Here is a 27,440-nt window from a genome sequence, read left to right on the forward strand (position 1 = left end):
GAGCTTGCACATAGATATTATATTATATTTTTAAAAAAATTATTTATAAATAATAAAATAATATTTATTTAAATTTTTTATATTCATTTATATTTTTGATTATATTTATGAGTGAGTTTTTATTATAAGAAGATCATAATATCAAATTTTAAGAATATCATTTAAGTTATATAAAAGAATTTTAATAATATTATATTTTAATTCAGTATTTTAAAAATTGTTAGATAGAAAAATTTAGATGCGTGATATATTATATATTAATTTTGATTCAAATCACATTCGCATAAATATATATTAATTTTTTTTTAATAAAATTACGTCTTTCGCTGCTCATGTCTATAGTTTTTCAAAAATAACAACAAGCATATAGAGTGCCACGTGTGCCTGATCCTGTTCTGCGTCAGTCGGTGTGTGCAGAGAGGATGATGAAGCATGTGGGCCCCGGCGTCAGCACCAATCGCGCACAGGCACACGCCTATCCGCACTCTTCTTTGCATAATCTCCATTTTTCATATTTTAAAGATTTTGAATCGACATAAACTTCTTTTAAACTAAATCAAATTCAGATAAAACTAAAAGCATCGTTAAACATCATTAATGGAGTCACGGAGCTCTAGTGTCCTCGCATCTATTTCTTTTTTCGCCGAGGCAAAGTATAATTTTTCTTTTCAACATGTATTCCCTTAAAAAAAAAAAAAGCATCAAAAAATAGGGATTTGGTTGGCTGCCCTTAACCTGGAAAAAATTTAAAAAACCACCGCTTTCCGACAACCAGAACCAAGAGCGTGGGTGCGTGCACCACTACGAGACCTTGTCGCCTTCTTTTTGTTTCCGCTCCTGCTTGAGGGCTTGGAAATTGGAATCAGCCATGAATTCTTTAGCTCTGCTGCAGCTCCCAACGGTCGCTAATGGCGGCCTCCACAGCCTTCAATCGTCCCAAACTGGGGCCTCGACTCCTCGGTCGGTTTTCCCCAAGAAACGCTCTCGGATCAGGTGGAATTCATCTTCTTTATAATCTTCTCTGTTTACCCTTTTGACGTGTTTCGTGCTTGGGTTTTGCTACTCTCACTGCGTTAAAGAATGGACAATTTTTGGAGAACAAACAAGTGAAAAGAACGGTTCTTGGGTTGGATTGGGCAGTTTTTAGCAAATCCTTGTGGCTTTTAATCTTGGTACCAGTTTGTCAAGAACTTTTGTTTGCCAATTATTCTGTTCCGGTTTTAGCTTAGTAGACAAGGAGATGAACGTGTCTGCCTGCTTCAAACCAAGTGGAATTATTGGTTCTTGAAATAGATTGGAGAAGTTGTTAGCAGTGATTTCTGTGGTATACATCTGGGTGTTAGTTTTTTTAAGATAGTCATCTGTTGTTATTGCCATTTTGTCTGACCATTCTTCAGTTTTGAGGAATGTGGATTATCTGAGTAAAGGATAAGATGAATCATCGGTTGCTTGATTAAAATAGGGCCTTTTCTGGCGTGCAACGTGAATCTCTTCTACATCAGTGAGACCCCTTTGGGAACTTCAGAGGGAATGGACCTGCTACTGGTAAACTAACTCTACAAGGGTTTTCTTTTTGGGTGAGTTATATGTTAGAAGAAGGCCAAGCATTTTCACAGCCCCATAAAAGCAAACAACCAATAAACAAAAAAAAAAAAATCCTCTCACCATATGTTACGAAGAGCCTACTACTGATTCTTTGTTTGTTTATTTATTTATTTATTTGTTTATTTATTTTTTGCATTGTCTTCTATTCTTTTTCTATATTTTTTAAGGAAAGCTCTAGAAATATTTTACCTGGGATATACACTGAATTCAGGTCTATAAAAGGGTTGCTTTCTTTCTTCTTGGGATAAATCTATATTCAATATTTGTCGTATTTCCGGTCTAGTGAATCCGTCACAATTCCCTAGAAGTTGCCATGAAGTTAATTTCTAAGAGCCTTTGAGGTAAATCCTCTAATTTTCTTCCAGTTTTCTGTCTCTTGTGTTTACATCTGTTGAATTAAATGTGGAAAGAAATATCTAAGCTCGGACAACAGGATGAAGCTACTTTTTCACATCTTTTAGGCTCCATCGAGGATAAAATCAATTTAACTTTTCTGGGTTTGAACTTTTACTTTACATCACTTTCTATTGCTGGAACTAAATTCCGGCTTTCTGAAGTCTTTGACTGAAAGCCACATGAAGTTAATACAGCTGATTCCAGCCCTTCATATATTTGTTTTTATGCTCTCAATGAAATATAATGCCCTAACATTTTTTCCTTTAAAAAAGGGTCACGTGCAGGAGAAGTCAGATCTGATTTTCCTTTCTTCGCTTTACATCAGACTGAAGTTTTCCTCTATCTCAAATACCTCCTGGACGAGGAATCTCCGTGCCCAAGACATCTACTAGCATTCCTTGTAGCTTCACATGTGGTGTTTCTAATTTAATATTTATTCTAATGAAAATCGGCTAAGTACAATTATATTCTTGTTGTTGTTCCAATTTTTATCCAGTATATCTGGACAAGTAAGATTTAGACTCCAACAATCAAGATTTCATGATTGCTATGGTGAAAATTTTCTGACTTCCGTTTTATCTGTACATTAAATGAAAAAGTTAAGGGACCAAATAGTTGGGAAAAGGCGAGATGATTATGATCATGATTATGTTGTAACATTAGACCCTTGACATTAAATGTGCTTCTGGTGTTCATGCAGATGCCAATCAACTAGTATTGAAAAGCCAAAGATGAAAAGAAATCTTCTGGACAATGCAAGCAACCTTCTTACTAATTTATTAAGTGGGGGTAGCCTTGGAACAATGCCAGTTGCTGAAGGTGCTGTATCTGATCTGTTTGGTCAACCTCTTTTCTTTTCACTCTACGATTGGTTTCTTGAGGTGCTTCCTCCATCCATGTTCTTTGTATTTTTGTGATTTTAATTCTGCTTTGAGTACTACTTATGACTTAAATAGATTCATAGTATCATATGCTTCAAGTAGGATGCAGTAACACTAATTAGAATATCTTTTATTTTTAACTTTTTATGCTATAAAGTGTTATACTGTTCTTTTTCTGTCATTGTCAAAAAATACTTATCTACTAAAGAAGCCGCTGAAGCATAAATAAAATTGCAGCAACTAGGTGTATGTGTTTCCATGTTTTTACATGGCACATGCAAATGTGTTTGCCATATGTTCTTTGGACAACACATTTCATAGGCAGCTGCTTAAATTTTTTGTGGACTTGAATCAGGTTCTGGTGTTGAAATATCCTGATAATTGAAGATAATATCTGCAATAAAGTTTGAAAATTGATTCCACTTTTGCTTAAGCAAAATGATTTTCACATGTTTTTTTGTGGTTTCAGCTATGGCTGCAAGTGTGTCAGGATGGATCTGGGATGGGACAAACTGAATTCAAGCCATATTTGAATTGGATCAAAAAATTCAACCCAAGCCTAAGCCATTTCCATTTGGTCGGATTATACTGGGCTCATGTTTATTTTATCAATCCATGGGGTTTTTGGAGTCAAATTGGATCAAGAATAAACCACATGTGAACCACGATAAGCTTATATAATTTGATTATCTAATTATATGATAAACATGCTGTGCAATAAAATATCAATAAATAGCATATAAACATTATAAAAAACCTGTTCCACATGCAATTTTAATCGATAACCATGGGTAATTTATAATCAACAACATGGTATAATCTATACCTATGGTTACGTATGTTAAATTTACAAAAAAATTCTTAAATTCAGAAAAGTTATGAAATATATGGGGTATAAGTTTTGGGCTGGTCTAGGTTTTGGATCAGGTTAACTAGTGATCCAAATCCAATTCATTTTCAAAATGATTATATTTTCAATCCAAGCATAATCAAAATAACTTGAGTTCAGATTGGACCAGGTTATTTTTTGGGTCAGTTCCAAATTGAGAGTGGGTCAATGCAATCCACTTGTAGCCCTAGTTTCACCTCTAATGTTGACAATTTTGCCTAAATTAGAAATATAAATGAAAATAAAAATAAAGAAAGACCCCATTTTGGGGTATTTTTATTGTTAGGATCTTTGGATATACAACTTTGATAAATTTTGGCCTACTATCAAGTATTCAAATATCTAGTATCAGAAACATATCGATGTAGTGTTGCTATGGTATGTGAAGTACTGTGTCATAACAACAAAGTGCGCATACTGTTCTGTGACAACACACTATATTAACTGATACACTTTGGTACAGCTGGTATGCCCCTGGTCTATCGTGACCTCTATATTTTTCTTCTTTTTTCTTATATTGCTATTGCTATGTTGTTGCAAGAAATATAGTCAGAGTATTCATTAAATGCCCTATTCATTGTTTTAGATGCTTATTGAAGTTTTTCGATTATATGTTTGCGATGTTGCTTCAGATAACTTGGAATTAAAAATACATATGAAACATATGCATGCTAAAATTAACACTTGACTCATTGGAAATTATTGAATTAATGAATGATACTAAACACTACCAAGATTCTAGATGAAATAGTCCATAGCTAGTATTCAGTAACGTATCTGGAAATTACCTGAACAAACACCATTTGCTTAGGTTATTTTTGGATCTACGTCAAATTTGGGGAAGGTTCTGCGGTTCAACCCAAAACCCCAGATATCTTTTGTTTTGGGTAGATATTTTGCTCTCTGTCATGAATTGGAGCTCCATATGCACGAAGTCTGGTTGTGGCACCTCCACCACTCTTTCTTTTCTTGTTCCAGTGTCGGAAATGGGGAACATGCAATATTACCCTTTAAAGCCCAACCCAATTAGTAATTGGTGGTTTCACTTGGTTCCCTATAATTCAGGCCTTAATAGTTATTGTTCAATATTCATAGTTCAATCTATCTACATAAAAGTTGATTGTGCCTAATTGTGGGCTCAAAACCCTGCACAAAATATTATATTCATTTTGCGAAACTTGCATGACTGCTTCTAAAGTTCACTATTCAACAGTAATTTTTGAGACTATCACGACATCTTGTTTGAATACTTATTCCCATACCATACTTATTACTTTCTCACCCCACAGAAGATCCTGTTTCTTATAACTAAACTAAGTGTACAGAGCAAATCCAATGATCACCATTCACCTCAACTAGTGATGTCCACAATCTGTGGCAAACTAGAAATCTGGTTAGTTTTAACTTTCCGTAACTTTACTTTGAACAGTATTTTCTTTTCCTTTATTTTCTTCAGAAACCTTGTCATAATTACATTTCAAACAACACATTGTTTCTTTTGTAGGATATTATCTTCTTTATATAGATATAGCCTGTCCATAATTCCTTTGTAATCTCTTAGATAACTTGGATGATGTGATTGTTGATTTTATAGTTATCAATGACAAATCTGAATCTCTAAGATGTTTCTATTTATCCTTGCAGCATGGTTCGGTTTACAAACTTGCTTTTGGACCAAAATCATTTGTTGTTGTATCTGATCCCATTGTGGCAAGACATATCCTTCGAGAAAATGCATTTTCTTATGACAAGGTATGTGATCGTGATGAATTTTTGTCTCCAATATTTGTTAAGTTTGTCAATAGGTCTGCTGTCTTGGTATTGGGCCATATACCAGTGCCACACTGTTACTGTGTTTGTATGAGGTCTGTTCGGTGTACCAAGTGTTGGTATGTCATAGGAACTGCATATCGGTACCAAACTGGTATGGTATGGTATCTATACAGCTAGTTTAGTATGGTATGGCAAACCTTGCCTGTTATCCCCCTTTTTTATTATAGCTTTTCTTTTGAATCTCTCTAGACTACACGAGATAGTTTTTACCTTTTGCTGTTTTTACATATAAAGATGTGTATTTTTCTGCTTTTGAAACCTGGATCCCTGCTTATGCACCATTCTTTGATATTTTCAATACTTATGCAAAATTATCTGTTGTATCATATTATGTGCATTTTCTCCTGCGACATTTATACTGTTTGTTAATCTTTATATGGAAGTCTGATAATATCTAGGTTTTAGATATTTGTGTGTCAGTTCAATGTGAACATTCTACATATCAATATGACTAACTTCATTATATTTATGCATTATCTGCAAAGTAGTAGCTCAACTGATTTTTATCTAGCGGTAGAGTGCATATATGTATCTTCAATTTATGACCTGAAGATTCAGAGAGCTTTTATGAGGATAAGTTGCCTTTAGCTTTAAAATCATATGCACATTGTTATCACTTACAATGTTTATGAGATATGTGGAGTTTCGTAGCCAACTGCAAGTTTATATTTTTGGCTATTATCTTATTACTATCTTTTGGTTGATTACCTTCAACACTTGTTCTTGAGTTCTATGTTTAGTAGAGCACATGGTCATTGTTCCTGGCTTCACATCAACTTTTGGTGGCATCTTGCGACAACTAAGTTATTTAGTGGCTATTTATCATGATTTATTTGGTTCCTTAACTCCATCTTTTCTTCCACATTTTCCTATCCTACACTGATTGTTGAACCATTGCTGTCTATTAATATAAAGCTTCTTATATCTGTCAATATATGAATTCTTCTCTTAGATGTACCATTCTACTCAGGTACACTTAGAGCCAAGGTTCCCAATCTCAGTACTAGACCCCATATCGGTACCATCTTGGCACAGTGTCAGTACACCGAGTCAGCATTGGTTCAGCATAATGATACTCGGTACGCCTTTGTAGTCTTGTATGATGTATTGGTTCAGTTCTGGTATAGTATGGTATGCATAGTACTCACTGGTATGGCATACCATTCTTAGAGCTATCAACTTTAGAAACAATCTTGTTTTCTGGGGCACCTTAGGAATTCGATGTAGAAGTAGTCATTATCCTGGTCTGAGGGATCCACCTTTAATGATTTTCCTGGTTGTCACACTAGTATCTCAGAACTCAATGGAGTGATAGTCACTGCCTTGTTCTCTGAATGTTGTTATGGGTTGTCATACAACACTATTGCAGTTTCTATGCCCTTTGTACATTAGAAAAAATTGTGGCTCACCTAATTGGTGGTTTCATATCCAGGGTAGTCATCAATGCACATTATGGACTACCAGACTCCAATATGATGCTATGAGTTTTCATGACTATCCTGTGTCAACAATATCTTATAAATGATGTCTCAACTGTCACATTAAGGCTTCTTTTCTCTTTGTTATGTGACAGCTTGTATCCAATAATTGTTTATAACCATGTGTTCTATTTTCAATTAGGGGGTTCTTGCTGAAATCTTAGAACCAATCATGGGAAAAGGGCTTATACCTGCAGATCTTGAAACTTGGAAAGTGAGGAGAAAAGGTTAGAAAATTGTGTAGTATATTCATAGAATTTTTTTAAATGCTTATATTCTAGTTGCAAAATACAATATAAGCAATGACATTTATTTATTTATTTTACATATACTGACTTATATAAAGCTCTCAGTAACTTCTATATATATTATTGTCTTATCTGTTCTATTTTCTTTGGGCTCATTTCTATCGTAAGTATTTAGGATTACGATTTCTGAACCTATTGTTTGCATTGCAGAGGTGGCCTACCAAGTATCGTATGGGATGTTTTTTCCATAGTAGTATTAGAGACCAGCATGGTCAACTGTAGGGCATTTAAGGTTTTGAAGACTTAGTGGAAGTAAATGTACACCATCCTTGTTTTTTTTCCTCTTATATAATCTTTTTGGTATATTTCCAGAAAAAATTGTTGTGGTTGACAAGCAGTTAGCTGTGAACAACTTTTTTGTCTAATCTGTCTCTTTACAATGCTTCTTGTCTGCCATGGCCCACCTGACTTTTCATTGTGGCTTATTATTATGAGAAATTGCAGGTCGATGTCTACTGTAGAATTATAATATGCATGGCCTGCAATCCATGATACACTGAGAATGTAGCCTAAATGGATTTATGCAGTTGTCTTGACTTTGTTGTTGGATCTTAGTTGTAACTATGAATCTATAGTTCAGTTCGAGTTAGCACTACAGTTAACATCTTTGGGCCTGATGCAGTTCAGACCATCAAGTCAGTCGACTGACAGCAAGCTCATCAGCTTCTTGAATTACTGAGACTGAGATGCTTTGTGCTTAGTATAGGATTTATTTAGACATTAGAAATCATTCAAAATGTGGTCCAATTCATAGGAGAACATCATCAGAAAGTTTATTTCTTCTTTGTTAAATTTCTTTAGTTCTTCCAAGTTATCAAGACAATGCAGAAGTTGTTTAGGTGTTCACAGCATTAAATCAGTCTGGTGGTATTGCTGTTGTTTTTGCTAGAATCTGTAATCAACTACTTTGGGTTACAAATTACAAGCAAGTTTGGTTGATTGTTGTAATGAATTGTAGTTAGACTATCAAACTTGCTTGTTGTAAGGAATTCTAGTTCGACTAGAATCTTATCAAAATGGGAATTTTGTTGTATCTGGATCTTGCTAGATGTAGTTTTGGAGTGTTTAGTAATAATTAGGAACCCTTTAGCACATTGATTAGCTGGCATTCAGGAATGGTTTATCTAAAAAGAAATATGTTAAATTTGGGCACAGCATGTGAGAGATTTGTTAAAAGTTTGCAAATAATTTAAAAATTCAGAAAATTAGGAATGCAAAGATGTAAAGATACCCGATATTCATACACATGTATGAATAAGTAAAATATTTGAGGCTACAACAACTAGCTGCAGCAACGCCAACAGCAAATAAATTATGTTAACAAACAAACAAAATAACTAATGAATAGCCAAAGGAATCCTCCTTATAGATTTCATCATAGGTTCTTCTTTTCTTTAGTTGTTTTATCTCGGCTATGGATTTAGCACATTCTTGGTTTGATGTTGGTTATTACAAGAATCTGCTCCATCCTTTTATGGATCTTATATCATTATCTTACTAGAGTGCTGCCACTATCTCTTTTGCTTTTCAGCTCATGGACTTGACAAATTTACAATTTTCTAGCGGGAGGGTTGGACATGGGCCTGGGCTAGCTTTGAGTTGGGCATTGGACCTGGCCAAACGAGAATCAGATTGGACTTGGGCCAGAATTTGTGAGCTTGAAGCTAGGTTTAGGTCTAGTCTTGGCCTGGCCTGAACTCGGACCTCAAGGCTGATCTTATCTCTAGGTCCAGAGCTTGACCAGTTAGACAAGCTCGACTTGGACCTAGCCTCTTATGGCTAGGGCCCAAGCTCTCCTTATCTTGCACCCTAGCCCTGTTGGCCAAGGTACATTGTCTTGATGCTAGACCCTATATTGGTGACATTTTGGTATGGTGTCTTTACACTTGGTACGGGGGTTGGTTCAATGCATTGACACTCGGCATGCCCTTATATTGTATGCTTGTTTAATACAGTACAATATATTTGGTACATATCGGTATCCATTGGTATGTTGCACCATACTGTTGGCTGTTGTGACACTTCTCTCCCAAGTAGATGGCAATCTTAACGGACAGCATGGTGGATAGCATGACACACCCCTTTCAGCCTTCCTGTCAGGTCTCTATATCTCTAATCTTGGCTGGCATAGGTAGGCTGATTAGCCAACTCTAAGCAGGATGGGGTGGTGGTGGGAGGCTGGATCCTCTTTTCATTTTCTTTTTTAAGGTTGAGCCAAATAGAGCTTGATTTGTGTCAAGTCAGATTGGGCTCCTCCATTGTTGGTGTAATACCCGTACCAAAGTAGGCCAAAAATAAAAAAAAGAGAAAAAAAAGAGAGAATAGAGTTTCTCTTCCTCTTCTCTATTCCCTCTCCCCTCTCTTTCTACTTTCTCTCTCTAGTTTTTGTTTCTAGATTGTTTTGTCTTTCTAGTGTTATCTGATCTAGCAATGGCCTTCTTTTAATGATTTGATTGATCTTGGTGAAGAGGGGTCCTAACCCATGGCCGCTGGACAGTATGTCCGCCTCTACCTTAGTCATTATCAGACATTATTAGATTTGATTATCTTCAATTTCTATTGAACCACCTAACTCTACCCAGACCTTTGATTAGATGTTGCTTTGATTGGATCGACATGTGTCATTGGGCAATGTTGCTTGATCAGTCTTATTCCATCTTGTTAGTTTCTCTCTCCTCTAAAAATCTCTCTAGTTGATTTATGAACCCATTGAAAGATCTGGACCTTATCGCTTTGAATTCGAGTTGACCTGGTAGAAAGACTTCGAACCATCCTATTGGTTGGGCAATATGTCCACACTGTCTGAGTGTTTGTTGAGCATCGTAAGATCTAATCTTTATTAATCTTTATTGAGTCATTATATCTTAACTGATCCTAATTAGATGAAGCTACTTGATTAAATTGATCTCTGATCGCCAAACAATATACTGGCCCCCACTCTGATTCTTGTCAGGCACTACTAGATTTGATCACTCTTGATCTTTGTTAAACCACCAATATTCTAGTTTAAACATGATCAGATAACATTACCTCGATTGGGCCGATTGTGATGGTAGACACTACCGCTTTGCAAACATTGTGAGGGTATCAGAACTTAGGATTTTTATTCTTAAAATACTCATGATTAAATATTGATAAAAGAATATATTTTGAATAATTGGTTTTGAAGGACGCTCTTAGGATTACTTGAATTTATTTGTTTAGTGTTCTATAGAGGTAAGTAATGAATCATCTTTTCGAGATATTTCATTTAAATGATTTTATTTTGAAAGCAAATAATTATTCTTTGATTTATATATGATTTATAAAACTATATTTGAGCGGAGAGTAATTTGTAAATTTGAGATTTTTGAAATATTGTGGTTTATAGATTTATTTTCGGAATATGCATATATTCAATGGAAATATGATAGTTATCTGGCAAAAATATTTTCGTATGCATAAGATTTGAGCTCTTAGCCTAACTATGTTTAGTGGACTCTGTCAATGAGGGTTATACATTGATATTTAATGGATCCTGCTAAAGAGGGTTATGCATTGGTGCTCAATGGATCCTGCCAATGGGAGTTATATATTGGTTTAGTGGGCTCTATCAATGGGGCTTATGCATTAGTTCAGTGGACCCTACCAATGGGGGTTGTGAATTGGTACTTTGATTTGTGGTGTGGCTACATGATATAAGTGTGGCCATAGTTAAAGGCTGTTGAGTTATATGTAATTTATTTCGGATCAGATTTGTGATTATATATGTATATGAATGTTTGAAAGAATTTGATTTGCATAAATTAGTATGGGATATGTACTTATGTTTATTCGTGGCAATTGTTTTTGAATATTATATCTTATGATAATATTTGAAATGTCTAGTTAAGATATTCATTACTTACTGGACTATCAAGCTCATTACCTCTCATTTCTTTTCAGATTCAGATTCTTAATTACAAATATGGGTACTACTTGGGAGTGAGTTTAGAGACGAGAGTCAACACTATCAATCGAGTTTAGATATAGATTTATTATTATTATTTTACGGGATTATTATTTGAGGTTTAATTGATGTAAGATCTTTTGAGCATTGTTCGAATGTTGTGAGAGATTAAAGTTGATTTTAGTCTATTAAATTTTGAACTTATTTTTTTTTAATTCCGCTATGATGCATGATATCATATTTGGAATGTCTTGTATGCTTGTGGAGAAAGTTCTTCATGAGTATGCAGCGGTTGCCGCGATTATTGACTTGCAATCTCGGGTCAGGAGCGTGATAGTTGGGCTTCCTCGAACTTAAGGTTGGGTTCAGGTTTGGGCTCAAGTCGGGTTTAGGTCAACTTATGTATAGATTTTTTGGGCTTAGGCCTAGCCTGAAGCCTGAAGATAGCTTTTGGGCTGAGCTCGAGTAATAGAGTGGCCAGACCTATTTCTAGCCCGACTTAGTCGGTTTTTATTTCTTAACAAATTCCATTTACAACCCTCGAAGATTTTTTTTTCTTCCTTTTTCTCTTTCCTTTGGTGGGTGAATGGGCGCAATGCTAATTTGCACAAGGATTTGCACTATAATTTCTCTTTGTACGTCATATTGCATTTTTAATGTTGCCTAACTCTGGTTTTTGTAGAAGTAACAATGAAGGCCATAGTGATGTAATGCTGCAGTACTTACAAAATATATGGTGAAAGAAGAGAAAATTTGACCTAAGGATTAAAATTTTTGGTATCAATAATTGTACTGGTTGGATTCTGGTGTGGTATGGCATTGTATGTATCTTATCGATGCACAGTATGGTACGTGGTGCTAGCACAACAAAGGTGACACCAATTACTATGTAATGGTATGGTAGGTTAGCAAGAGGCATACCAAGTTCTGGTTCATCACCAATAGGGTGTAGTACAGCCAGTACATTCAGGTGCAGCATAATACTTTGATCTCTATATCTCTGAAGGGGCTGAGAAAGTGCAAGAAGGAAACCCATGAACTGAGACCTTTCATTTGTATCTTGCACTTTCATCTTCAAGAAGGCCCCATGCATTTACATGTTGCACTGGAACTTTCATTTACATCTTCAGCTTATAAAATGAACCTGCTTGTCCATAATTTATGTGGAGTCATTCTTATGTATCATGGCTTAATTGTATCTTTTATTTGTTTTCTTTTTTTACTACTTTGGCTATAAAAATCTCATCCAACGCCTAAACGAAAGGAAGTTGATACTGTGTTCTCAATGCTGTAATTTTGTTAGCTCTTAGTTCTTGCCAATCCCAATTGATCCTGATCCATTCTGTTTCATCTTCACGAGTTACAGTTATTACACCTGGATTTCATTCTTTGTTCCTGGAAGCTATGGTCAAAATTTTCACCAACTGTTCGGAGAGAACGATAACAAAGTTTGATAAACTCATTGAGAGACAAGGCCAGGTGGAAAAATCAATTGAGTTGGATCTGGAAGCTGAATTCTCAAGTTTGGCACTTGACATTATTGGGTTGGGGGTGTTCAACTACGACTTCGGTTCTGTAACTAAAGAATCTCCTGTGATTAAGGTTTGAAATGTAATCTTCTTCGATTATTACTCTGCATGCTATATTCATACTTGCTGCTTGTAGGGATGTATTTAGGGACATATTTACCAATATCAATCAAATTGATCAGGAGTTTGTACCATAAAATTTTTTTCACTATAATATGAAAGTGAGCTTAATTGAGGCTTACTCTCCTCATGTTGTGGAATAATGTCTGCTCATGTATCTATTCCTGTCTACACTACCTATATTATCTTTTTCTTCTACTTTGGATAAGAGATAATTAGAAGAAGAGTACTTGAACCCACCAATCAAAATAAGAAAGGAAGAAAAATAAATTATCTTTGCTGTGTGCCGTGTCTGTATCTTTACAACTTCCATGAATCTAAAGCTACCTGTTCAGTTCAAGAATGTAGATAGTTGTCCATAACTCGATTTAGTGAATGTTAGATGCGGTTTCTTGTTATGTGCTTTATGTGATCCGTAAGTGAAAAAACACAGGATATACATAAATAATCTTTCTAAAAGTGAACCAACTACTTAAATTCACCTCCAGGAAGAACAGTTAATTATATGATATTCTGTCCAAACTGAAGCATTTCTTCTGTTTGGACATCTTTGGACTTCTTGTTGATTAAATTAAGACATTTTCTGGATTCGTTTTGAATGGTCATCAGACTTTTACTTGTTTGGGCTGTTTTATGGGACCAATTATAGCTATAGCGTCTTCTTTCAACAATTGTAAATAACACTATTTGAAACAGTCTGAGATGCATGCCCATCATGCTTGATCTTCCAGATAACTTGGGGCTGTAGGTCATGCATATTTGGATCTCTTGCCCCAATCGACCTACATGCTCACTAGCAACTGATGGCAGGTCTGCAAGGGTGTACAAAATAATCGGGGTGTCTCCATTCTTCAAAGACTTACCAATAGATGACATATAATGTGCTTATATGTGTGGGTTTTTGGGTGGAGGGAGTGGGGTGGGGCGTATGGTGTGTGCTTGCACAGTTCTGGTGGAAAGATTAGGTTTCCCATGGTTTCTCTTTTCAATTTGGATGATAAGAAGTTTGGCTCTTGCAGCCAAACCTATTCTGAAAAAAGAGATTACCTTTACTGTAGACAATGCTTCTTTGCCTTATTGATGACAGCATGTGGCATATGGAACTGAAGTGTGTAAATTATGTTTGTCAGAGGACTTAAGACTACTTCCCTGGAAGAGAAGAGATGCATGCAGTGACTAAGGACCAATCCTATTCTGAAGAAAGAGATTGCATTCACTATACACAATGCTTGTTTGCATGATTGATGACAGGATGTAACTCATAGAACTGAAGCACGTAGATTAGGTTTGTCAGAGAACTTAAGAGTACTGCCCTGGAAGAGAAGAGATGCCTGCAGTGACTAAGGACCACAACGATGACATACAATAAAGTCAGAATAATCTTTGCTTAACCTGGTAGCAAAAAACTGTAAAAGGGAGTGTGGGTGACTGTTTCTGAGAATATGACACTTTTTGCATTTAACAGAACCATTGTTTTGACCAATATGAGTGTGAAATTTGAGCAAAGTGTCCTTGGAGAGGTGCAGTATTCAGTGGACAACCTGTCTCCAAATTACAAGTATAAACTTTTATTAATTCAAAATATCTTTTTGAAAAGAAAGTTGTATCCTAAAAGAACTAAAGAGTTGCTACTTATGATATACAACAACTTCTTAACTAGATTTATGGAAGTTTCATGGAGTTCATATGCTTATAACTTGCTCGGGAAATAACTGCATTAAATTTGAGTGCTACTGAGTATTGCAGAAGTTCACTTTCTGTTTTTGCACTGTCAAACAGGCAGTGTATGGAACTCTTTTTGAAGCTGAACATCGATCAACCTTTTACATTCCATATTGGAAACTCCCTCTGGCAAGATGGATAGTTCCTAGGCAGCGTAAGTTCCACAATGACCTTAAGGTCATTAATGACTGCCTTGATGGACTTATCAAAAATGCAAAGGAGACAAGACAGGTGAGCACATTTGAACAAGGAAGTATGTAACTTGATAATCTGTCTATGTTTGCTTATTAATTAGGCTCCCATCAGTTTAAGAAGTTTATTTTGGTACAGTCAGATGACCCCCATAGTTGCTCCAAAACTCTATTGCTTGTTTTGATCATTCATCAGATAAAATTAAACTAAATCAGATTCCCATACAAGATTTCATGTTATTCAACTGTTCAATTGAAATTCTTTAAAATTAAGTATAATTTTGTATACTATTAGAAAGTAAAGAAATGCCACATGGTTGTTCTGCTAAAGTTGTTTAGCGCAGCAGCACTATTGGAATAAGCTGCTTCCCATGCATTTGGATTTAAATTTTGAATTTTAGAGGAAGTTTTCCTTTCATTCACATATCTCCACTAGAAAGATGTAGTGGCATGATATGCACAAGGAATGATTTAGGCAAAAATTAAATACCATGAGGTCAAGATATAACATCAGTCTGTGTAGGAAGAAATTCAATGTCAGAAGGAGGAGAACAGAACTAAGTCACGGGGAGGTTGGATATCCAGAACCAGAAAAAGAAATTGAAAAAGAAGAGAAAGATAAGACCGAACAATAGTGAAAATGTATTGAAAAAAAGGGAGAATCTAGCAGATCTCTTAAAATGTGCAAAATAATGCAGTTGTAACAATGATGCAGAACTTTATTTGTTTGAAATGCTAATGCAAATGGTCAGTAGACCAATCAGCAAGTTGGATTTGGGTCAAAAATTACATGGATGTGAATCAAAATCAAATAAATAAAGCCAAGCATTCAAATCTGATTCTGAACCTGACTCTTTATCAGATGCAAAATGAAAAACCTGTCTATGCGACAATGCACGCATGCATATATATGTGACTTGCTTCTGATGGTAAATATATATATATGGACAATTTCCTAATAAATATTTATTGAACCCTATAATTCTGATCATATTGCCTTTGTTTGAGTATCTGTCTTGTCTACAATTTTCATAATATTTGATTATTAATATGTCTACGCACACAATGATCCTTGTTTATGTGGCAGACATATCCCAAATGATGTCACTGGGCGTCTTTGTGCTCACTGCCTGACACCACAATGATGCTATGTTTGTTTACCTAGACATCTGCATGTAGATCATAGAAAGAACATTTCTTGTGCATCCAATTTCCGTACCCCATTTCTTATCCAGGTTGTCTAATTTATTTTTCCAGTTTTAAGATACATTATGTTCCTGTACTGATTACATCAGGCCCTATGTTTAAATTGCCTGGACTGTGTATGCGAGCTGAATTCTAGAACTGAGGAAGCACGGATACTTTTTGTCACGCCCCAAATCCGGGACATAACACGGTCATACTACCGAGGGATGGAGCCCACGATAACACGAAGCCAATTCATCATAATCATCTAAAATCCGTCAAATAAAAAGATTCAATTCTATTATTCATCAAATAATCGAACCAATATGGGTTCAGAGCATCTAAATCCAAAAGCAAGTACTAACCCGAATCTCAACATTCATAAATAACTACAAATTCATGATTATAAAATAAATTAAACTTCTGTTGTCAAATTTTTCAGCTTGCTATGCCGATCTTCAAGCTTGGATTCCTTTTGTCGATCCTAACCTTATTTTTTTGTTCAAACAAAAAGAAAACAAAAAGAATATGAGCTACACTAGCCCAGTAAGTAGAACTTGCACTTCCTTATCGGATCAAACATAAGTTTTTCATGATAATGCAATATTTAGAAAATAATAAATAATACAAAATAAAGCATTTCATAGAGCATATAACAAAACAAGTTATAAACTCATCGTGCATGCATAAATCATGTATATTTCACAATCATGAATCGTAAATCATTTTCATCTTGTATTCATGTCATGTTTCAAAATATTGCTCACAGATATTCGTGCTAAGGTCATTATTATACCCATGACAGGGCCATGTTTCTTAATCGACAGAGTTCTTAATTCATGTGCCAACTTTATACCCGCTGGCAGGGCCATGTTTCGTGTGGATGCTAGCTCCGGATGTCGACTTTCCCGAAGGGATTCATTCATAGCCATCTGAGAGCCTTTGAAATCTTTATATCTTTTTCTTAAAGCATACATATACATAGATTGGAAAAACAATGAAATTCGTGCTTCATAATCATGCTATTTTCATAAGACATATTCATGAAATCAATGCTCATAATAAAACATGATTTTTCATATCACATATGCCGATCCTTATTTTATGAAAAATTATGATTTCATCAATAGCAATTCTTTGCATAAAAACATGATCATTTAAAAATAAATAAGGAGCATAGGATCTACTTACCTCTTTCATCTTAGATCTTTAGACTTTGTTAGAAGAATCAGCTAATCCTATTTAAAACATCAAATCATTATCAAATTCTATTCCATAAATATAATAAGATTAAATCATAAGGAAAGAGGATCGTTGACCGAATGTGTCGGACCATCCAGATATCAGGGCAATTTAGGATCTTTGATCTGAGAGTCAGATTCAAGTGACTTGATCAAGAAATCGTGAGGCACAGATCGAATTAAAGTCAAGATCAATCAATAGGGTTCTTTAATAATAAATTTAAAAGATCTTTGATACGATCAGATGAGGTTGACATACAGCACGGATATCAAAGCAACTTCAGATCATCTTGTTAGAGTCAATATAAGCTTCTAAAAGATGAAGGCATGACTCGATACAGGATTCATAGATCTTTTTTTTTTAGAGAGAGAAAGTCAGTCATGAGAGAGAAAGTAGAGAGAGAAAGTGGAGAGAGAATCTTCGTATCCTTTAAAAGTGGCAATCATGATTGAGATCATCAGAGGTTATATCAGGATGACTTAATATGGATTTATCATGATCGATGTTATCAATTTTGAAAAAGAATCGGATCGGGATCCGATCTACTGCACGAATTTCAGAGCAGTCCCAGATCATCATATTTTCATCTCAAGTTTATCCTAGGGTCTGTGATGTAATCAGAGAGAGAGAATGACCCTAGAGAGACGAAATCCATAATGAGAGAGAAAGGTCTAGAGAGAGAAAATAGGAAGAAAATTTAGAGAGAGAAAATGTAGAGAGAAGGTAGAGAGAGAGTCTAATTCTAGAGAGAGAAAGACTTAAGAGAGAGATGAGAAAAACTTTCTCTCATATATATATATATTTTTATTATATATATATATTTTTTCTTTTTCTTTTTCTTTTTCTTTTTAGAAAGAGACAATAGAGAGAGAGAAAGAGAGAGAAAGAGGGAAAAAGACGGGAGAGAGGAAAATTTTCTCTTTTCTTATTATTTATTTATTTATTTTATTTTTCTATTTTGCATTTTCTTTTCTTTTCTTTTTCTTTTTCTTTTTTTCTTTTCTTTTTCTTTTTTTTCTTTTTTTTTTCTTTTCTTTTCTTTTCTTCTTCTTCTTCTCGGGCTTTCATTGGGCCGAAACAGAGGAGGGACACGAGGCGGGGGAAAACTTGGTGGCTCGTGCTCCGGCGAGGTACTGCGGTATGGCTGGAGGTCCAACAGTGGCAGCCGACGGCGGGGGCAAGAGATCGCCGACAGTGAGGCTCGGCCGGCAGGAGTTTTATAAAAAAAATCGGAAAACAGGGAACCCGATCCCTTTTCTTGAATTTCTCCGGTCATTGACCGATCACCGACGGCCATAACCCTCGGAGAAGGAAGGTAGGGAGGTGGGGGTCATGCTACAGGGGTGTGGCACCACGGGCGGTGGTGCCGGTGGCCCGAAAAGAGGAGGAAATGGCTCGACCGAACAGGGCAGAACAGGGTCTCGCTTTTTCATCAATTTTTCCAACGATCCCGACGGCCGACGAGGGTGCACGAAGCCATGGGAAGGAGGGGAAGGAAGAGAGGAAGGAGGGCCGGGGCTTACCTTCGACTTCGGTGAGGTTTCCGGCGAGAAATCGCGGCGAGCACAGATCGAGGGGCCGCGGCTTCAAACGGGAAAATCGGAGAAAAACTCCGGCGATCGTCGGTGACCAAAGGATCTACACTTAGAGGAGAAGAGGGGGTTCTTATAGAGCTTGTCCTAGGGTCTTTTAATGGCCCTAGGACTCCGATTTTCAATCGGAGATGGGGAAGAGGAAGACTCCGATCGGGAGTCTTCCTCCCTGCTCTGTTTTTTTTTTTTTTTTTTTTTTTGGTGGGCTTTGTGGGCTGGTTTTGGGCCCAATTGGGTCGGATTATCACATTCTACCCCCCTTAAAAAAAATTTTGTCCTCGAAATTTAACATACCTTCATTTTTAAATAAGTGCGGATATCTCGTCTTCATATCATCTTCAAGCTCCCAAGTGGCCTCTTTCTCTTCATGATTACTCCAATGAATCTTTACATACAGAATGATACGCCGTCTTAGAACTTGCTCTTTTTGATCAATAATTCGGAGGAAATTTTTTTTTTTTTTCTAGCATCCATTTATTATCAATCAGTAAAATCCTTTCTTATTTACAACTAACGTATTTCATAATATCTTTTGCTTTAAAGGATTAATATTTCTAATCAATTCAGACCACCACGCTTTTGCTGCGCACTCTGATCTCAATTTACCAAGTTATCTAAATCTATAAAAAAAATAAAAATATCTTTGTATATTAAATCAACCAAAGATAGATTCAACTTTCAGATTTCATATATAATTTAGGATAAAATTTAAGATTTTCTTGTTATTACTATCTCTTAGACATAGCACATCAAAATTAAATCTTCATCCACCTTCTATGTTTGAACTTATTACATAAGTTTCACTACTCCTCGAGAATCCAATATGTCTAGAATTAATTTGAGTTAACCTTCGATTTACTTTACAATCATTTAGACAACTTCCAAACCAACTTTTTCTTTGCAAAGAAATTAACATCAAAATCAGCAAAGTTATCATGTCCTTTATCCGTATAGATTTAGTATTCCAATGTCATCAAATTTACCTAACATAATATATCAATACCTCCCACTTCATTCTAGGGTCAACACTTCCCGTACTCAGGTCAACCTTGCTGATTGAAATCTAAGATATAACTCGTCAATTCTATTATAGACATCATATGCCATTTATACATAAATTTCATCATAATACCTATTGATTCGAAATCAAATTATTGAATCATTTCTTTTATATCTATCATGTTCCTCATGATCTTAGCCTCAAGTTCAAATATCATTAAAGTCACAATCTCGAATAATACTAATCTTAAACTCAAATACCACTTAAGTCATATTTTCCAGTGATCATGATCTAAACTTTATATCATTCTATCACGTCCTTAATGATCATAATCTTAAGCTCTGATGTTATCCATTATACTCCACTCGGTCATATCCTATTGATCATACGTAAGGTTTTGATATCACTTTATAATCTCAATGATCTTAAACCTAAGCTCTGATATTATTCTATCATATCCTAATCATTTATATCATTTATATCATAATCCCCAAAGATTATAACCTAAGCTCTGATACCATAAAATGTCACGCCCCAAATCCGGGACATAACACGGCCATGCTACCGAGAGATGGAGCCCACGATAACACGAAGCCAATTCATCATAATCATCTAAAATCCGTCAAATAAAAAGATTCAATTCTATTATTCATCAAATAATCGAACCAATATGGGTTCAGAGCATCTAAATCCAAAAGCAAGTACTAACCCGAATCTCAACATTCATAAATAACTACAAATTCATGATTATAAAATAAATTAAACTTCTGTTGTCAAATTTTTCAGCTTGCTATGCCGATCTTCAAGCTTGGATTCCTTTTGTCGATCATAACCTTATTTTTCTGTTCAAACAAAAAGAAAATAAAAAGAATATGAGCTACACTAGCCCAGTAAGTAGAACTTGCACTTCCTTATCGGATCAAGCATAAGTTTTTCATGATAATGCAATATTTAGAAAATAATAAATAATACAAAATAAAGCATTTCATAGAGCATATAACAAAACAAGTTATAAATTCATCATGCATGCATAAATCATGTATATTTCACAATCATGAATCGTAAATCATTTTCATCTTGTATTCATGTCATGTTTCAAAATATTGCTCACAGATATTCGTGCTAAGGTCACTATTGTACCCGTGACAGGGCCATGTTTCTTAATCGACAGAGTTCTTAATTCATGTGCCAACTTTATACCCGCTGGCAGGGCCATGTTTCGTGTGGATGCTAGCTCCGGATGTCGACCTTCCCGAAGGGATTCATTCATAGCCATCTGAGAGCCTTTGAAATCTTTATATCTTTTTCTTAAAGCATACATATACATAGATTGGAAAAACAATGAAATTCGTGCTTCATAATCATGCTATTTTCATAAGACATATTCATGAAATCAATGCTCATAATAAAACATGGTTTTTCATATCACATATGCCGATCCTTATTTTATGAAAAATTATGATTTCATCAATAGCAATTCTTTGCATAAAAACATGATCATTTAAAAATAAATAAGGAGCATAGGATCTACTTACCTCTTTCATCTTAGATCTTTAGACTTTGTTAGAAGAATCAGCTAATCCTATTTAAAATATCAAATCATTATCAAATTCTATTCCATAAATATAATAAGATTAAATCATAAGGAAAGAGGATCGTTGACCGAATGTGTCGAACCATCCAGATACCAGGGCAATTTAGGATCTTTGATCTGAGAGTCAGATTCAAGTGACTTGATCAAGAAATCGTGAGGCACAGATCGAATTAAAGTCAAGATCAATCAATAGGGTTCTTTAATAATAAATTTGAAAGATCTTTGATACGATCAGATGAGGTTGACATACAGCACGGATATCAAAGCAACTTCAGATCATCTTGTTAGAGTCAATATAAGCTTCTAAAAGATGAAGGCATGACTCGATACAGGATTCATAGATCTTTTTTTTTTTAGAGAGAGAAAGTCGGTCATGAGAGAGAAAGTAGAGAGAGAAAGTGGAGAGAGAATCTTCGTATCCTTTAAAAGTGGCAATCATGATTGAGATCATCAGAGGTTATATCAGGATGACTTAATATGGATTTATCATGATCGATGTTATCAATTTTGAAAAAGAATCGGATCGGGATCCGATCTACTGCACGAATTTCGGAGCAGTCCCAGATCATCATATTTTCATCTCAAGTTTATCCTAGGGTCTGTGATGTAATCAGAGAGAGAGAATGATCCTAGAGAGACGAAATCCATAATGAGAGAGAAAGGTCTAGAGAGAGAAAACAGGAAGAAAATTTAGAGAGAGAAAATGTAGAGAGAAGGTAGAGAGAGAAAGTCTAATTCTAGAGAGAGAAAGACTTAAGAGAGAGATGAGAAAAACTTTCTCTCATATATATATATTTTTTTATTATATATATATATATATTTTCTTTTTCTTTTTCTTTTTCTTTTTCTTTTTAGAAAGAGACAATAGAGAGAGAGAAAGAGAGAGAAAGAGGAAAAAGAGGGGAGAGAGGAAAATTTTCTCTTTTCTTATTATTTATTTATTTATTTTATTTTTCTATTTTGCATTTTCTTTTCTTTTCTTTTTCTTTTTTTTCTTTTCTTTTTCCTTTTTTCCTTTTTTTTTTCTTTTCTTTTCTTCTTCTTCCCGGGCTTTCATTGGGCCGAAACAGAGGAGGGACACGAGGCGGGGGAAAACTTGGTGGCTCGTGCTCCGGCGAGGTACTGCGGTATGGCTGGAGGTCCAACAGTGGCAGCCGACGGCGGGGGCAAGAGATCGCCGACAGTGAGGCTCGGCCGGCAGGAGTTTTATAAAAAAAATCGGAAAACAGGGAACCCGATCCCTTTTCTTGAATTTCTCCGATCATTGACCGATCACCGACGGCCATAACCCTCGGAGAAGGAAGGTCGGGAGGTGGGGGTCATGCTACAGGGGTGTGGCACCACGGGCGGTGGTGCCGGTGGCCCGAAAAGAGGAGGAAATGGCTCGACCGAACAGGGCAGAACAAGGTCTCGCTTTTTCATCAATTTTTCCAACGATCCCGACGGCCGACGAGGGTGCACGAAGCCATGAGAAGGAGGGGAAGGAAGAGAGGAAGGAGGGCCGGGGCTTACCTTCGACTTCGGTGAGGTTTCCGGTGAGAAATCGCGGCGAGCACAGATCGAGGGACCGCGGCTTCAAACGGAAAAATCGGAGAAAAACTCCGGCGATCGTCGGTGACCAAAGGATCTACACTTAGAGGAGAAGAGGGGGTTCTTATAGAGCTTGTCCTAGGGTCTTTTAATGGCCCTAGGACTCCGATTTTCAATCGGAGACGGGGAAGAGGAAGACTCCGATCGGGAGTCTTCCTCCCTGCTCTGTTTTTTTTTTTTTTTTTTTTTTCTGGTGGGCTTTGTGGGCTGGTTTTGGGCCCAATTGGGCCGGATTATCACACTTTTAATTGCATCCTGTGTTTGTATCCAATATGTATTGAATACTGGTACTTTTCCTGTATGTCTGAGATGTATATTGGATACATATTCTAAGTATTTGGAAAATTCAGATAAGGGTGCCTTTAGGCATAAGGAAGAAGGCTTTCTTTTTCTGCTCTCTTTCTTTCTTGCAATCTCCTCCTCATCCTTTGATGAATCTTGACCTTTGAATGATATATGGTTAATTTTAGAGTTTGTAACCTTGATATCATTGTGTGGAGTATGGACTTGGTCTATTGATTCGAATAATGACTAAATAATGTAGTTTTATGGATGTTAAAGTATATTGTTTGTTCAAGACTCACCAAATTGACTTATCCATATCATGTTATATCTGTATTCCATAGCCTATGAAAACCCAAATATATATATATATATATATATATATATATATATATATATATATATATATATATATATTTGCTGTATTAAGAACACCAACTCGTCGTATTTGACCATCTGTCTGGTTTCCTTTTGCAATAGCATGTTGTTTCATTGGTTACAAACTTACAATTGACTCTGCATAGATTTACAATTGACTCTGCACTGACATCTCTTTGATGTATCAGCTAAATAGGTGTCTTCTTGTGCATATGTTCTCTTATCATTGATCGTGTGTCCTTGAGCCAATATCTTGGGTCGTCATATGAAGCATCTTGGCCACACCTAATCAGATATAGCTGTACTGTAATTTGCTTTCTAGTTCCGTTATGTTGCTTCTCTCCTGGTGCACCTATCTTTAGTTTGCATCCCCCGAATGTCTTTCTTCTAGCAAGTCTCTTATTTTATGGTTCATCATAGGGTCAAGGGCTGGACACATTATATAAGCCTGTGTGCTCTCTTATTCTGCATATGAACCTGTTTTCTCTTTTTATGATCGATATATGTATGAAGTTTGTTTGTTATATTTTGCACTTTTTTCTAGTGTAGTTTTTGCTCAATGTATATGTGCTTCTCTCAATAAGAAAAGTTTAGTCATTCTCAACCTATTTTTTGAGTTCCTGTTTTATGTATCACTTGTATGCCAATCTTTTTGTTTTGGGGGTAAAATTGATCTTCTTGTGCCATGGCAGGAAGCTGATGTTGAGAATCTTCAACAAAGAGATTATTCATCTCTAAAGGTTGTTTGGCTTTTTATTTTGAAATTACCTATGTTATTTTATGATTTAGAAACAAGAAAAAAAATGTCAGTTTGAGGATTCATGAAGCTCATATAATCTAGGTAAAATTGGGTGCTATATTCATGGCTAAATTTGCAGGATGTCAGTTTGCTGCGGTTCCTTGTTGATATGCGGGGTGCTGATGTTGATGATCGTCAGGTAGAATCTGCCCCTTGCTCTGTATTATGTTACATTTAGTTTACTAGAAGTCTTCACCTTTTCCCTCCTAAAGAAGGAAGACTTTATCATATATCATGGTTTCCATTTCATTTTTCATCTTACAAAGCCTTTCTGCTTGCAACAGCTTAGAGATGATCTCATGACCATGCTTATTGCGGGACATGAAACAACTGCTGCTGTTCTTACATGGGCTGCTTTTCTACTTGCCCAGGTACGTGCATGTTGAAGTGACTGAATTTGCATAACTATCAATTTTATTGCGGTAGTTTAAGAGACCAGATTGCTTGAGCTTATGTAAATGTCATTCTTTTAGAATTGGTGTACGTTCTTTTTTAAATATTAGCATCTGTTCTGTGTTGCAGAACCCCTCCAAGATGAGAAAGGCTCAGGCGGAGGTTGATTCTTTACTTGGTCAACAGAAAATGACTCTGGAATGCCTTAAAAGATTGGAGTAGGTCAATAAATCTCTCATGATTTTTAAGTGTTGAAATGGCTAGAATATTGTTGTCTGTTTGTTCCAATATATAATATGTTAACTACCAATATAACTCTTAATAATTTTTGTTCAATCTTTTATTTGTTAATTTTAATGGAGTTTTGAATCTGAGAGTCTTTGCATGGTTTCATGCTCGTTAAATTTATTGGTCTCTGTAAGCTTGTGCCTTTAGAATCAATAGTATATGCAGTACAGATTAAAAAAACATGATGTGTAAAATAAGTATGATAAAACTATATAATATTTCTCATAGTTTACCATTTTTTCAGTTACATACGACTCATCATTGTTGAAGCTCTTCGTCTATACCCTCAGCCTCCTTTACTTATCAGGCGTGCACTTAAACCAGATAAACTTCCTGGTACTTCTTTAAGTTTGAGAATGTTTCAGCTTCTTGTACAATGTTTGAGCATATTTGTTAGCAGATTGGCATTTGTTAGTAGATTGTTAGTAGAAGAGCCAACTTGAAATAGAATCCAATAGGGGAACAGTTTAATATGCACAAACACTCTCTTGTAGCATTTGAGTAAGTTACAAATAACTTATTATGTTACAACCATGTATAGCATTCTCTCTAATATTTCTTTTAAGTTCATGGCTGGTCATTGTTGAGAGTAACAATTCTGAAAGGACATCTTTGTGAAGCATGCTGTGAGTCGCTCAAGCAGTTGGGAGTAAGTGATACTAGCTCAATAGAAACTGTGGCTGTAAGCCTGTAACTAACAATTGGTACATGTTCTTTGCACTAATGAAAAACCTACCGGCGGTATAGACCACTTAAATATGTATAGGGTAGTGTCATCTGTGATGCTCATGTTAAAGAGAGCAGAACTGAGCCAAAATAACCTTCTAGCATCATGAAGCATTTCATTGTACTTGGCTGTAGAATTTGAGCAAGAAACATATCTTGCTTCTTCTGATTAAAGAATCTTGCTGGAAGACAATTTTAGCAGTGGAATGTCAGTCAATAAGCACGTGTATCTCACCAAATGAAGGACTTGAGCTCTAGCTGTAGCACTTTAGGGCCAACAAAGAATACGGGAGATGCCTACATGTTGAGTGGAATGAGACACTTGTTTAGCATTTGCACATCTGCAGTATTTGGTTTCATATGATTGCAAATAGCATCAATAAGTTAATAGTAGGATTGTTGACTTGCTCACCATCACTGGGACAAAGCTTTTGATAAAACTTCATAACTTGTACTGTAGGTGTGCATAGGCAAACTGGTCATGCTGCAAGTGTACTTCTATTGCGGCATTTACTTTTAGGGGGAAAAGGCAACTCATACATAGCAAAGAGGACCATGGTTCTTTGTCTGAAAGTATATGGAGTCGTAAAGGTGTGATTTTGGCAAAGTGCTTCTGCAACGAGCACAGTGATGATATTTTCCAATAAGAACGACATCTGCAGAAATGCTTGTGATTGGTTGAGTGCATATATAGCTTAGCTGAGGCAATGGATGTGAGGTGGTTTTGGAAGGCTAGTTGATGGTTGTATGTAAACCTCATGAAGTGGTCCCCATGCAATTGCATTTTCAGCAAGTATATTAATATCATTAGAGGCAACAATGGACAACAATAACAATGTAAGGTGCCGATACCTTTGCCATTATACCAAAGGTGCTGTCATTGCTAATCACTCGCCTCAGTCGATATGTCAACCCTCAAGCTGTTAAATGAGCCTTGTTATATTTCATATGACAGTAAAAACGGACTTGAGTTTATGGAACAACTTATGACTCCTAGGGACTTACTTTACAGGAAGATAACTTTTCCATGAGCACAAAGCTTCTCATTTATAACATAAATCCACTGTACGTATTGCTTGTAATAGGATTTGAGCACTTAATCATCTAGTATAACTGCATGGAACAAATAAAATTGAAGAGGTTTTATTTCCATGGACAAGGAAACAAAAAGATCAAGAGAACGGTGGGACCACTTTATGACAATGTGAAGGGTCAAGTAGCACACCAATCATTTTGAGGGCAATTAGAGTGAATTCTAAAGATGCACCAGAGGGAGCAAAAATTAAAGAGAAACTTGCATAGAGAGCATTTGGAGTAGTAGTAAGGAGCCTTGTTGGGCTATCTGTAATGAATTTTGGCACCTGTTGGGAAGTGCATCTTGGTGGGACCACAGGATGTCTGGTGTTGTTGAATTCTGCAGGGTCGATTATCACTTAGAATTGGGTTGCTTCAGCTTCTCTACATGGTCCTATATTGTCTCCAACTGATGAT

The 27,440-nt window shown here is 35.9% G+C and overlaps 1 protein-coding gene across 1 annotated transcript in view; it reads left to right on the top strand.

The window, feature by feature from the left end:
- The first annotated feature begins 641 nt into the window (after nucleotides 1–641).
- LOC105039690 (cytochrome P450 97B2, chloroplastic) overlaps nucleotides 642–27,440 on the top strand; it is a 31,738-nt gene continuing 4,939 nt past the window's right edge. The window contains exons 1-11 of the mRNA XM_010915942.4: nucleotides 642–993; nucleotides 2,702–2,882; nucleotides 5,416–5,523; nucleotides 7,225–7,309; nucleotides 12,685–12,920; nucleotides 14,747–14,920; nucleotides 24,436–24,483; nucleotides 24,622–24,681; nucleotides 24,827–24,913; nucleotides 25,065–25,153; nucleotides 25,468–25,559. Coding sequence (XP_010914244.1) covers nucleotides 869–993; nucleotides 2,702–2,882; nucleotides 5,416–5,523; nucleotides 7,225–7,309; nucleotides 12,685–12,920; nucleotides 14,747–14,920; nucleotides 24,436–24,483; nucleotides 24,622–24,681; nucleotides 24,827–24,913; nucleotides 25,065–25,153; nucleotides 25,468–25,559 — 1,285 coding nt within the window. The 5' untranslated portion in view covers nucleotides 642–868. The remainder of the gene's footprint in view (nucleotides 994–2,701; nucleotides 2,883–5,415; nucleotides 5,524–7,224; nucleotides 7,310–12,684; nucleotides 12,921–14,746; nucleotides 14,921–24,435; nucleotides 24,484–24,621; nucleotides 24,682–24,826; nucleotides 24,914–25,064; nucleotides 25,154–25,467; nucleotides 25,560–27,440) is intronic.

The sequence above is a fragment of the Elaeis guineensis genome, chromosome 1, assembly GCF_000442705.2.
Source record: "Elaeis guineensis isolate ETL-2024a chromosome 1, EG11, whole genome shotgun sequence".
In the NCBI taxonomy this organism is placed as follows: domain Eukaryota; kingdom Viridiplantae; phylum Streptophyta; class Magnoliopsida; order Arecales; family Arecaceae; genus Elaeis; species Elaeis guineensis.